The following is a 12,736-nucleotide window of genomic DNA, read 5'->3' on the forward strand; positions in this document are numbered from 1 at the left end:
GTAACGATGGTGGCATCTTGCTGAGGTGAATTGAAGATTGAACTCACCGTGCCCAACAGCTGGAGCCATAAAGTTATACCAAACGCGCCCTTCAACTTGCTAGGAGCATATGTGTTGTTTAAGTTTGGAGTTTTTTTCGCAGTAAAAACTGGCTGTGCTCAAGATTTCTAACCCACATGTAACGATGATGACATCTTGCTGAGGTGAATTGAAGATTGAACTCACCGTGCCCTTCTCCTGTTGGAAAGTTAACAGTAGCACAAGGAAGACGAAGCGCCGGAAGAAGCAAGATATCCCGCAAAATCGCACGACTCGGCTGGAGGCCAAACGGACCGGGTCAGCAACAGCAAATCCCCCTCAATTCAAAATTCGGATGGCCACGCTCTTCTCGACTCTGGCGGCTCGTCTCGATCCTCTGCTCCGCCGCCTCAGCCCCAAGCCCTCCCTCATCCCCTACCTCCGCCTTCCCCAGATGGGAAGAGCCGGTACCTCGCCCTCTCGAGCCATGTCCTCGGTTCCCAATCTCCGTCTGTCGGTGTGGGACAGCGCCGACGACCCGCTGGATTTTAGCGCGGTCGCCGGCGCCGTGTTCTACCCGCTCCGGCGGCGAGCGACGAAGCCGAAGCGCGCGCTGTCGCCGGAGTTCATCGAGGTGCGCGCCGCCGCGGAAAAGCGGGCCGGCGGTGCGGCGGAGGGGACGACGCGGAAGCGCGCGCCGTCGCCAGAGTTCGTCGAGGTGCGCGCCGCCTCGGACAAGCGGGCGGGCGGTGCGGCGGAGGAGGCGAAGCGGAAGCGCGCGCCGTCGCCGGAGGTCGTCGAGGTGCGCGGCGCCGCGGACAAGCGGGCCGGCGGTGCGGCGGGGGGGACGAAGCGGAAGCGCGCGCCGTCGCCGGAGGTCGTCGAGTTGCCCGCCGCCGCAGACAAGTGGGCCAGCGGCGCGGAGGAGGGAGAAGATGCGCGCGCCGCCAAGAAGGGTTTGTTTACGGTTTTCCATTTTTTTTTTTGCGCATTACAAGATTTGATTTTCCGAGCCGGCATTGTTTTGGTCTTCCCTTGGGCTATTATTGCTGTATTTCTTGATCTTTTACTAAGCTTCCTTTTATTACCGTTCGCATTGAAAGATTATATTTTAGTTTTTGGAGGGCATAGACTTTGGTTTTTTTTTTTTTTGGGGGGGGGGGGGGTGGTGCGGCTGGGGGATGGGGAGACATCGATGTGGTACAATCAGTGAGAAATATGCAATGTGGCATTGTAATGTTCGTGAATCCTAGTTATACTCAAAGGTTTCATTGATGAATGTGACAAAATTTTCACTATAATCTAAGAATTCGAGATCGTCTAGGGATGGCAGGACGGTCGGATATATTGGATTTTTGCATCTGGTGTGGCCAAGATGTTGAATTGAGGTACATGGTAAGCTGGATATAGGTGTATGAGCGATCAACTTCGTTAGCTATAATTCAGGGTGCTCTTTGTTTTGCTGAGTTGTTAACTTGGTCTCCAGTTCTATATCCATTTTCATGCCAATTACTGAATTTTCTTACTTTTATGCTCCACAGTTTGATGCTTGAACACACACATATTTGATCTATCTTTTGTTAATATGCTACATTTTTACTCGGTTCCAAGTTGTTTATATAATTTTTGTAAATATGCATTTTTATCATGTCCTATTGTTTTTTTAACAAAACTACAACTGCACAGCATATGCCAATGCCATCCTCACAAAAGGCGTACACTGTACTATTGAAGGCATTGTGCTTTCACTGATATAGCTCACCTGTATTATAGCTAACTTTTGACCTGACACTTGCAAAATATTCAGAGCTTATATAGCTTTGATTAGTCCTCCAGGTCATACTTTTAGCATTTTTTATCCAATAAATTTTTGTGACAATGGTACAAATATTTTCTGATAAGAAATCATGGCACCATGTTCTACTGACTGAAAATTTGTTCTGTCAGGGTTATACATATTTATGATTATTTTGAAGTTATTTCACTGTTTTTGTTTTTTTGTGTCATTGCGTCAACTGATATTTTAAAAAAAATAAAAAATAGCGAACAAATTTATGGATGCTAGAAGCTGAGTTCACCTTTCGTATGTGTTATCCTAATTGTCTTCTATGGTCACACTGATAACTAAATGACTGTTCTGTAGGAAATTCAAATAGTCATTTGGATAAGAAGACTGTCAAAGTAATGACATACAATGTCTGGTTCCGTGAGGATTTGGAACTGAGTAGAAGGATGCAAGCTATTGGAAATCTTATTCGGCATCACAACCCAGACCTTATAGGATTCCAGGTCCTTAATTCGAACTATTCATTATTTTGGTTCCTCTTCTACATGTGCATCAGATATTCATATGTTGAACTGCAGGAAGTAACTCCAGAAATATATCTCCTTTTTGAAAAATCTGATTGGTGGAAATCATACAAATGCTCATTGTCACATAAGGAGGCCACGGAAAAAGCATATTACTGCATGCAGGTATAAATGGTTTCTCAAACTAAGTAGTATATAACAAATTCTCAGAGTCAGCGTATTTACGTATTTTTGCTGGCAAGTTTTATAATATCATGCTGTATTACTGCACTCTCTATTTATAACATGCGGGTTAGGGTTATGCTTTGTTGGACACATAGAATCCACATCATGATTTTAATACTGGATTTAGTTGCTATTTAAAATGCTTGGTTGCTACCTCAAGGCTTTGCACTAAGAAGACCGCCCCACGGTTTTGCACTAAGAAGCTCTTCTTGGCCCGGTCGAGAAAAGGCCCTGTCGGCTGGCTGCCCGGACGCGCTGCCCAGGACATGTGGACCACGTGCATTTTGCTGAAGGCAACCAAAATGGTTATGCATATAACTTGGAACAGCCGACGATGGACCCTTTTTGTTTCCTAATCGAGCCCCATTTAACTCGCTCCCATAGGGAGTCGGACCTAGGCCTGTTGGGTGTGCTACTAAGGTGCTCTAACCACTAGGCTAAATGCCCTTTCGCAAAATGTCAATATGTGATATAGCTGGCTTCTGATAAAATGCGAGGTAAATCACTATCCCTTCAGGATCTTAGAAAGCTTTAGACACTAGCCCAGTTACTGTAATACACTCATGTCCATCTGTACTCAGCATGGATAAGTTGGTGCTACTATTAAGCCTATGACTGTTCAGACACACAACTAAAGATACACATGGCTACTCAGCCATTGATTGGCTTCCTGCTCATATCACTAACACACCACATATTTTGTCTTTTACATGTTGAGGCATATTGACTTGGATTGTTTGCCTTGTGTTTTATTTTTATTCAGTCTTTGTTGCCTTGACTTTGCACATCCAGAAATGCTAATGTTTCTGCATTTTGTTGTTCCCAAACAGTTGAGGTTGAAGACATGTACAGTATATGCTGCTTTCTGTCATTTACTTTTTTTTTTCATAATGTTACTTTGTTGCTAATAAATTCAGATGAGCAAATTGCCTGTGGAGTCATTTAACTGCAAACCATTCTCTAACTCATATATGGGACGAGAGTTGTGCACAGCTGATGTCATTGTTGGAGGTTTGATCAAATTGGTGTGGGCTACAAGCCACCTTGAGAGCCCATGCCCTGGACCTCCTAACTGGGATCAGATGTTCAGCAAGGAAAGGGTAGCTCAGGCAAATGAATCTTTGAGAATTCTGGGAGCCTTCCGCAATGTAATATTCTGCGGAGACATGAACTGGGATGATAAAGGAGATGGACCATTCCCCCTACCAGATGGGTGGATTGACGCTTGGGATGAGTTGAAGCCAGGTGAAAATGGCTGGACTTACGACACGAAAGCAAATATCATGCTATCAGGTAACCGCAAGCTGCAGAAAAGACTGGACCGGTTTGTGTGCAAGTTGTCGGATTTCAAGGTCGACAGTATTGAGATGATCGGAAAGGAGGCAATACCAGGTATCACGTACATTAAGGAGAAGAAAGTCCGGCAGGAGATCCGCAACCTGGAGCTACCTGTCTTTCCCAGCGACCACTTCGGGCTTGTTCTGACTATCAGCAGTCAGTCTCAAAAGTTCTGATTATGTTCCAGAAACTACTGTGTGATGTATGGCCCTCTTTTTGTAAATACTAGGTAATAGCATATCCTAACTTTATCTAAGTGTCACGATGATTGTGATTGATGCTGATTGACAATGGTAGGCCTAGGATCATCTGGGTGCCCCCTGATTTTGTATAGTTTTGTGAAGGAGGCCCGTTTGCTATGTAAATATACCTGATTGCTTATTCTTTTGCCGATGTCCAGGCTGTTCTTTTACTTCACTGGTCCTGTTGATTTTGCTTAACCGGAAGTAGTTCAGTCACATTTCTCGTTGTTGGATTTGTCTCGATGCCTTGTGTTACAAATCTCATTGAGCCCAGTGATGAAAGCGAATGATCCTGAGATGCAGTAAAATCGGCTCCCCACCATGACCTAAGGTCAGCTAATGGGTAGGTAGCTAATTTTAGCTGGTTGGATGACCAGCTGAAGTACAGTTAAAGCCCTTCTAGCTGCCTGGATAGCAACTGTGTCTCTTTAGGCTGGCCCAACCTATTAATTCCAACTAAACAGCTAGTGGTTTAGGGTGCGTTTGATAGAGCTTCATATGATTTTGATTCTTTATGGGAGTTGATTCTCTGAAAGAAGTGATTCTATGGCTAAAGTGATTATCTTTGATTCTCTAACATGAACTTTTAAAATCACGATGGAAATCACTTCACAGAATCAGAATAATCTACTTTTTTCTAGCTTCCAGTTTCTTAGTTCATTTCAGAGAATCATTTCACATAATCAGCAAAGAGTCACTTCTCTTTGAAAAATTGTTTGGTAGAGCTCCTGCTGGAATCAGCAGAGAATCAGCTCTAGGAGCTTCGCCAAACTCACCCTTAGCTGGGTGGATTCAAACATGGCCTAAGATGAGATGGCGGTGACTAACGTGTAGGGACTTTTTAGAACGGTTGTTTGGGTGTACTGTGGACTGCGTGAGGAAGAGAATCATTTGGGACTGATCCCATGGGATGCATTTAGTAGTCACTATATTGTGTGGTTTTGAGTGGCTTAACACCGGTGGAAAAGTGAGTATTAGTCCTGGTTGGAGAGACACATAGGTCTCGAAACTCTAATCGGGACTAATTTTTCAAGACTAAAGGTCTCTCTTTTAGTCTCAGGTATTTCACCCGGGACTAAAAAAAGGTCTTTAATCATGGTTGGTACTAACCAACCATGACTAAAAAGGTTAAAAAAAAGTGGGGCACCCCCGTCCTACCTGCTCGCGCCGCTGCCCCTGCAGCTCCGCCTCGACCACTGTACCACCTCCTTGAGCTCCAACTCCACCATAGAGACAATCAAATCAAGAGCAAGAAATAATTGACATTGAAGAAAAAAACATGCTCATCTCACATGACCATCACACAAGTAAGAACACACAACAAATCAATTCGCACAAGATCTGATTCACAACACATGAGTTTGATTTGATTCACAACACGCGTTGGATTCACCAAAAAAATCACAAATAAATAATCATTCACACCAATCTCACCCACCGCACATGAGCTTGGCAGCTCCGTGCCGCGCTTGGCTGCCTCGCCACGCCTCGACGGACCGCTGCGCCTAGCCGGGCCGCCTGAGCCGCACGGGGCTGCCTTGCCTCGCCGAGCCGCCGCGCCTCACTGGGGAGGGAGGGAGGGAGGAAGGAGGCCGGGGAGGGAGGGAGGGAGCAACGGGAGGAGGAGGGAGAGGTCGGGATCGAGGAGCAAAGATAAGGATAAGGAAGAGAGATAGAGTCGGAGAGATAATTAAAGGTTCTCGGTGGATTTAGTCCCGGTTGGAGCCACCAACCGGGATTAAAAGTTTCATTTTTATCACGGTTGAAATCACCAACCGGGACTAAAAGAGCTCTGAGGGACTACAAAATTTAGACCTGGGACTAATGTCCTCTTTAGTTCCGGTTCCAAAGACGAAGCTGGATGTAAGGTCGTTTCTATGCCATTGAAACAATCACTTAATTTTTACGTTAATTTTTACGCTAAACATGCATGAACATTTTTATATACTACTATACTATATGCAAGGTTGGTTGTGGGCTCAGCCTTTCCTGACAGAGAGACATTCTAGACGGGCGGCGAGGATGCATGGTTGTCGTCTGGCTAGCGTAGCGTAGTTGTCCCGTACCAGCAGTAGGACGTTAATGCACTGGCCGGCAATGGCTGAGTAACAACCAAGCAAGGACCCGAAGGCGTGCCATGGTGAGTTGGTGACACAACGGAGCCATGCATGATGCATCCATGGAGAGCCCATAAGTAATGGCGCTCGTACAAGCTCGCTGATGAGCAACTCGATCGTCCTCTCTCCATGGCCGCATCGATGGCTCGCATCCTCTTCCTCGTCTCTCTGGCGGCGGCCCTCGCCATGGCCGCCGCCGGTCCAGCAGCGGCGGCGGCGGCGGCGGCGGCGGCGCGCGGTCACGGCCGCCTCATCCACCTGCACTTCTTCATGCACGACATCACGGGCGGCCCTGGCCAGACGGCGGTGCAGATCGTGAAGGGCGCGGGCCCGGCGCACCCGGCGATGCCGCCGGGCTCCCACTTCGGCGACACCACGGTGATGGATGACGCCCTGACGGAGGGCGCCGCCGCGTCGTCGCGGCTGGTCGGGCGCGCGCGGGGGACCTACACGCTGGCGTCGCTCAGGGAGCCCGTGCTGTCGGTGGCCGTGAACCTGGCGCTCACGGGCGGGGCCTACAACGGCAGCACCGTCGCCGTGGCGGGCCTGGACGACATCTCGGTGGGCGTCAGGGAGCTCGCGGTGGTCGGCGGCACCGGCGCGTTCCGGAGGGCCACGGGCCACGTGCTCTGGCGGACGGCCAGGATGGAGTCCAGGGACCACATGGTGGTCGAGCTCGACGTCTACGCCACCGTGCCGGCCGCTCGTTCGCCGCCGCCTCCGCGCGCCGACGACGTGCGTCCGGCGGCCCTCAACCTCGACTGACAGGGTTTTGATTTTGGCTATGCACGATTAGTCGAACGAATAATATTGTTCCGGTTCCGCATGCATTTGTTGGTAAAAAGCAGTATTGGTTGTTATTGGTGTTATTGCTGGATCCGAAGTCCAAAATTGTAAGTTAATTTAACAATAATTTGAGTGATTCAATTGAAGTGAACGGCAAGGTAAAAGTCGTTTGGCCTTTGCTCTCGTTGGAATCTGTTAACCCTTTTTCTGCTCAACACCTCGAATGCACTAGATCGCGCGGTCATTGAAACTCTCCTCGCATGGCTCCTACCCTTGGCCGGTCAGACCGATCAGGGAAGCCGGTCAGACCGGTTTGCACATGGACGACGTGAAAACCTAGGATCAACACCCTGGGGGTACCCATCAAGGATGGTGCGCCTAGGGTTGCTCTGAGATCGGCAGGACACTCAGAACGTCCTCAACCGCCGTAGAGATGAAGGAGCAAAACAAAGGGGTTGGAAAAGATTAAGGTTTGGAGATAAAAGTAAAGATAAATGTTTTGATCGATTGAGTGTTAGCCCTTTATATTTATAGCGTGGGGAGGTCTTGCTCTGCAAGAAAATTCTGTTACAAATCTTAATCTACTAGGACTCCTCAATTCTACTCGGATTTGGATTAGACCGATCAGACCGGCCAAGCCCATCGGCCAGATTGGTTAGCCTTGCCAGACCGGCTACAAGACCCAGACCGGCCAGATCGCCTGGAGGAACCGGTCTAACCGGTTGGTCCCAGCCTGATCGGCTTGCTGCTAATTTTGAGCTCCAACACATGCCTTCCTATTTTTTTGTAAAACATTGTGTACCAGAAAACAAAACAAGCCTAAGGGCGATGTTCTCTACAGATTCAAATCCCCTCCAAAATGTTCAAACATTTTTTTCCCAAACCCTCGGTTCCAATTCCATTCTCTTCGGGGGCTCCTATATAACCTGTGAAAGCCAGTTAAGCTTCACAACTTTAAAACTAAGGTGAGGGACTCTTTTGCAAATCGTCAAAGAACTACAACCGACTGAGGATTGATTACAAAAAAAGTTGAGGTACTTTTTTGCAACACAACCGAGACGTTTGGAAGAAACAACCGCACTTTAATATTAGGTATAGATTAGACCCAATTAGTATTCTATATCAACATTTGAGCAAACTAAATTCAACATTTTCTAAAATAACAGATCAACATTTTGAAAAAAAAAATTAGCACCTTCAACATTTTCCACCGTATATTTCAACATTTTGACAGAACAGATTCAATATTGTTCAAAAATAAAAATCAACATTTCAGGGATTTTTTTTTATCTTCACCGACCACGGTAGGCCGGCGCACGAGTGCGGGCAGCGGGGCCGACGTGAGCTAGGGCCGGCGTCGAACGAGGGGAGGGCAGCGTCGGGGCTGGCGGCGCCTGTGCTTGAAGACCGGGATGGCAGCGGGAGCTGCCGTGAGCGGGGTCTGAGACGCCCGCGGGGGAGGCCAACGTTGGGGCCGGCATCGCCGGGCGTGACGATGGGCTGGCGATGCGTGCGGGGAAGGCGGCAAGGGCCGGCCATGGCGAGGGGGTGGGGGCCAGCGGCGGTGCATGGAGTGGGAGGAGGAGGTGAAGGTGTGATACGATTGAGGAAGGATGGATGGGGATCCGACGGTTGAAATTACAAGCACTAATCTCAAACACTAGAAGTTAGGGAAGAAAAAACTTCCAGAAGCCATATAGGATTTCCAATTCTCTCCCCCTTTCAGCCTGGCTCGGCCCAACTATTTCCCCTCTCTATTTTTCTACCTCGGGCCACTTTCCATCCTCCTTCTCTTGGGGCCACGGCCCCGAACTCCCCTCCGCATCAACACCGCGTCCACAACGCCCGTCCAGTCGCTGATAGGTGGCCCCACTCATCAGGTCTATCCCTCCCACCATGCCGTCTTCCTTCTCGAGCACGTGAAACTCGCGCAAGCCGACCCATCCCATTGGTCATCGTCCACGTCAGCGCACGCGGACAAACTTAGGCACTACCTAGCTAATATTCGTGCAACCACATGCTGAATGGAAAATTTTAATCTCACACCCGTAAGTTTGAACCTTACCATTACTAGGAGGACGGAGTGACAACAAGGGGGTCAGGAAACGACCTAGGGTGCTGTGTGATCTCCCGTAAGTCTGGCTTAGGCCCCAGATGCTGTGTGATCTTCCAGGTAACTTGTTCAATCTGTGTGATCTATTTTTGGCCATTATTTATTTATGTGGTATTTTTTTTGTGAACCTAAGCCCCCAACATTTCGTGGTAGAAGTATAGGGAATAGCGGCGGGTACAGGATCTCGTCGTGTTAGTTCTATCAAGAGTGCATGGTAGAGCGAAGCACGACATGCGTGTAAATTGTACAATCTATACAGAGTATAAGAATCTATTCGAATAGTATTGTCCTTGGTATCAGGCAACCGGTTATGTTGAGATCTATTGATTAGTATTTGTAATAAGATTTTTCGGGACTCGCGTACGGAACTGGTGACTTGAAGCTTGAGCTAGCGGGGAAGGTGAATTCTCCCCTAGGCTAAACCTCTTTTAATAAATATCCACTTCCACTACTGCATATTATTCCATCAAAATAACCCCTTGCATGCAGCCCGCAAACCATTACCTTACCTAAACCCAATGGTCAGGACCTGCTGAGTACCTTGTGTACTCATACCACACTCGTTGAATATTTTTAGGAGAGAGACTATGAAGGAATACCAATGGAGGTAAGCATGGAGACTACATACACAAAAACACTCGAGAATAATGAAGTCTACGGAATGGAGTACACAGGGAGATGATATGACTACGTACAGGTCCTGTACGAATGAAGACAAGGACTATGCATGAAGATGAGGTCCTGTACGAATGAAGACAAGGACTATGCATAGGAGAATGCATGAAGATAAGGGTTACACCCACACCCAAGAATGCTTGTAGGATTGGAGCCACGACGCCACGGACTGCTGCAGTAGATTTCTGATGTTTGTCTTGTTGGCTTTGGTTGCCTTGTTAGTATTAGGCCACTCTTGTAAATCCTTAAACCGTGTAATCCTATTCTAGTATCAATAAAGAATAAAGCATGATTTTTTATATCAATGTGTTGTGTTTGTGTCTATTACCTACTGATGCGAGGTGTACGGTGGACCTCTGAAAAGCGGGTCCTATACTGACATGAAAGGAATGCCATTTGTGCATGTAAAATAAGTTCTAAGCTTTTGTTTATCCCATTTAATAAGAAACATAGGCTGTTTCGAGATGCAAGAATGCAAAAAATGGAAGAATAAGAAAATTACAGAAAGTAGTGGATTAAACAACATCTATGAGTGTCCAAATCTTAATGTACACGCATTTAAATGTTTGAATTTTAACGTTATGTGTATCCACAATTGATAGAGAGGCTAGGAGTTATTCTTTCTCTGGTCTATAAAAGGAACTCGATCTGTAGAAATTGTTGTTTGGAAAAATTGTAGGAGAGACACAGGAATGGTTAGAACAGAAACTTGAAGTGTAAATAAAAAGCACAATAATTAATCATTAATTCGTTATCTGCAGGTCAATTACTTGCAGGACAAATTAAAAGAAATAAACGATATTCGGACAGTCATGTGTGGCCCTTGATCCTATTCACTCGTTCCATAGTGGTCGTCCCCGTCCACTACTCCACTCAGTTCCTCAAGCTCAGCGTCCTCAGACTATATACATCGCTCTACCACGTATACTGCCGCCTCCATTGTGTTCATCTCATCAAGTGGGTTCCATTTTTATGGTTCATGCATGTAGTCCAAAAGCATTCTTTTCGTACTTTCCCGCGTTCTAAAATTATGTACTGTAGGATTTAAAATGCCAGGGAATTCTCATCCTAAGTTTTTCTGTTCTTGCATTTTCATATATAGTATTGTGCTTCAAAGGTGGCCTAAAACAAAGAGATAATATTTTGATAATACAAGGAAACTTCGCAACTCTTGATACTGAACCTTAGCCCTTTCTCTGGTGTGTACCTAAACCAGCTTCCTTGCATGTTTTTCTCTCTCTAAAACTACGCCGTGTATTCTAGCCAAATTGGCGTACTATACACCGCCGTATGAACTCCATGATTTTTCACTGGAATGTATCCATACATGATACTAACTGAAAGACACACAACAATGAGACTACATAAGATAAGCTTGTAATTAACTCTCAATAACTATCTAAGAGATCGACATGTACACAATTGGTACAAAGAATACACAAATTGTTGGAAAATAGTCCAATAAAAAAAGGCGTTAGGCAGTGGTCCCAAATCCAAACTCATATGGAAGTGACAATATGCTTTTTCATCGGTTCCGGAGGGAGACCAAAGATCTTGCAAGTTAGTGACTAATAATAATTGATGATAAGAACGTATGTCGAGGTCACGACGCCAAACAAAGTGGAAATATGCACCTCATATCTAGATCCATGGGTACCAGCGGATCGGAGAAGTACATCTCAATGAAGAAGTCATGGATCAAGAACATCGGTGTGAGTCATCAGCAGGCACGTTTCCAAAAAAAAGAGTCATCAGCAGGGGATATTGTACAGCAGTGTAGGACCACGACGGATCGGTGGCTCAGCGGTAGGCCGGCCGGTAGCCATGCACGGATTAATTGGAGACGGCGGTGCTGCTGCTGTGTGCCATGAGCAAGAGACACGTGCTCCTGATTAATTAGGGTCGTGGTGTCACGGGTATGACATCTCCCTGGTAGGTACAAAGGTTGCACTGTTTTTTTTTTTTGACGGACCGGCAGGGGAGCCCCCCTACCTGTGTTTTTTTTCGTATAGACATAAGAAGTTCATAAAAATATGTGCAGGAGAGTTACAGAGCTCCAAGGCCAAAGAGAAAACGGGGAGGGTGTACACAGCTTTATATATAAACTACTCACAGCCAAGAATCCAAGAAGCTTAGCTTTTAGTGTAACCAATAAGGCTAGTTGCTTCTTCAGACAGTCTCGCCAACAAGGAAGAGTAGCGTTAGTTGATGATGCCATTAAGGTGGCATGGCACCAGATACACCAGGAGGCAACAATGATCACTTCTCGGAAAATGGGGCTTCCAAAAAGGAGAGGGAGATGATCATGCACTGTTTTATTTGATAGAAAGATATATCAAAACGTTTTGCTGGTGTCGTGTTGACAAGTTCACCATGACTGAAAGGTGAAAGCTACAGGACGTGAGGATGGTGGGCCTCACATCTTGATGGCTACGATTGACAAATGACTTAAGGTGAGTATAAGTTGCAGCAAGACCAAAGTGTACCAAAGGGGGTTTTGACGATATAGCCATGCTATTAGCACGTGCCACCTTGATAGTTTATATGACAATAATAAAATAAGTATATGTATTATTTGGTGAAAAATGAGAAAAAAATAATTTCAAAGTTAGCTGATTGCAAGGGCAAAGGACGAGAGGGACAACCCTGACAAACGCCTATCTAGACCATCAATGCAACGAAATGCAGGTCCTGGGCGGCTTGGCTACTTGGGATTTCATTGATATATATTATAGATTTATAGTAGAAGAAGTAAAACGTTTTATAAATAAGCATTGACCTGGAATGTGTACATGAACTGATCACTGTGGAAGGACAGGCGATTCAATCAAAATATTTATATGCTAAAAACAGTACAAGGAATGATGCATTTAATATGGTCTTCAAAACTATACTTTAACCATTCTTTTCTC

At 46.1% G+C, this 12,736-nt stretch overlaps 2 protein-coding genes across 2 annotated transcripts; both read left to right on the top strand.

Moving 5' to 3' along the window:
- The first annotated feature begins 302 nt into the window (after positions 1 to 302).
- LOC101779849 lies at positions 303 to 4,303 on the top strand. Its single transcript, XM_004982509.4, has 4 exons — positions 303 to 974; positions 2,162 to 2,307; positions 2,383 to 2,493; positions 3,471 to 4,303. The coding sequence occupies exons 1-4, from the start codon at positions 374 to 376 to the stop codon at positions 4,065 to 4,067; spliced, it is 1,455 nt and encodes a 484-aa protein (XP_004982566.1). The 5' UTR covers positions 303 to 373; the 3' UTR covers positions 4,068 to 4,303.
- Positions 4,304 to 6,190: 1,887 nt separating this feature from the next.
- Positions 6,191 to 7,219, top strand: LOC101780264 (dirigent protein 1). Its single transcript, XM_004982510.2, has one exon. The coding sequence runs from the start codon at positions 6,380 to 6,382 to the stop codon at positions 7,013 to 7,015; it is 636 nt and encodes a 211-aa protein (XP_004982567.1). The 5' UTR covers positions 6,191 to 6,379; the 3' UTR covers positions 7,016 to 7,219.
- The last annotated feature ends 5,517 nt before the right edge of the window (positions 7,220 to 12,736 follow it).

This window comes from Setaria italica, chromosome IX (genome assembly GCF_000263155.2).
Source record: "Setaria italica strain Yugu1 chromosome IX, Setaria_italica_v2.0, whole genome shotgun sequence".
Classification (NCBI taxonomy): Eukaryota; Viridiplantae; Streptophyta; class Magnoliopsida; order Poales; family Poaceae; genus Setaria; species Setaria italica.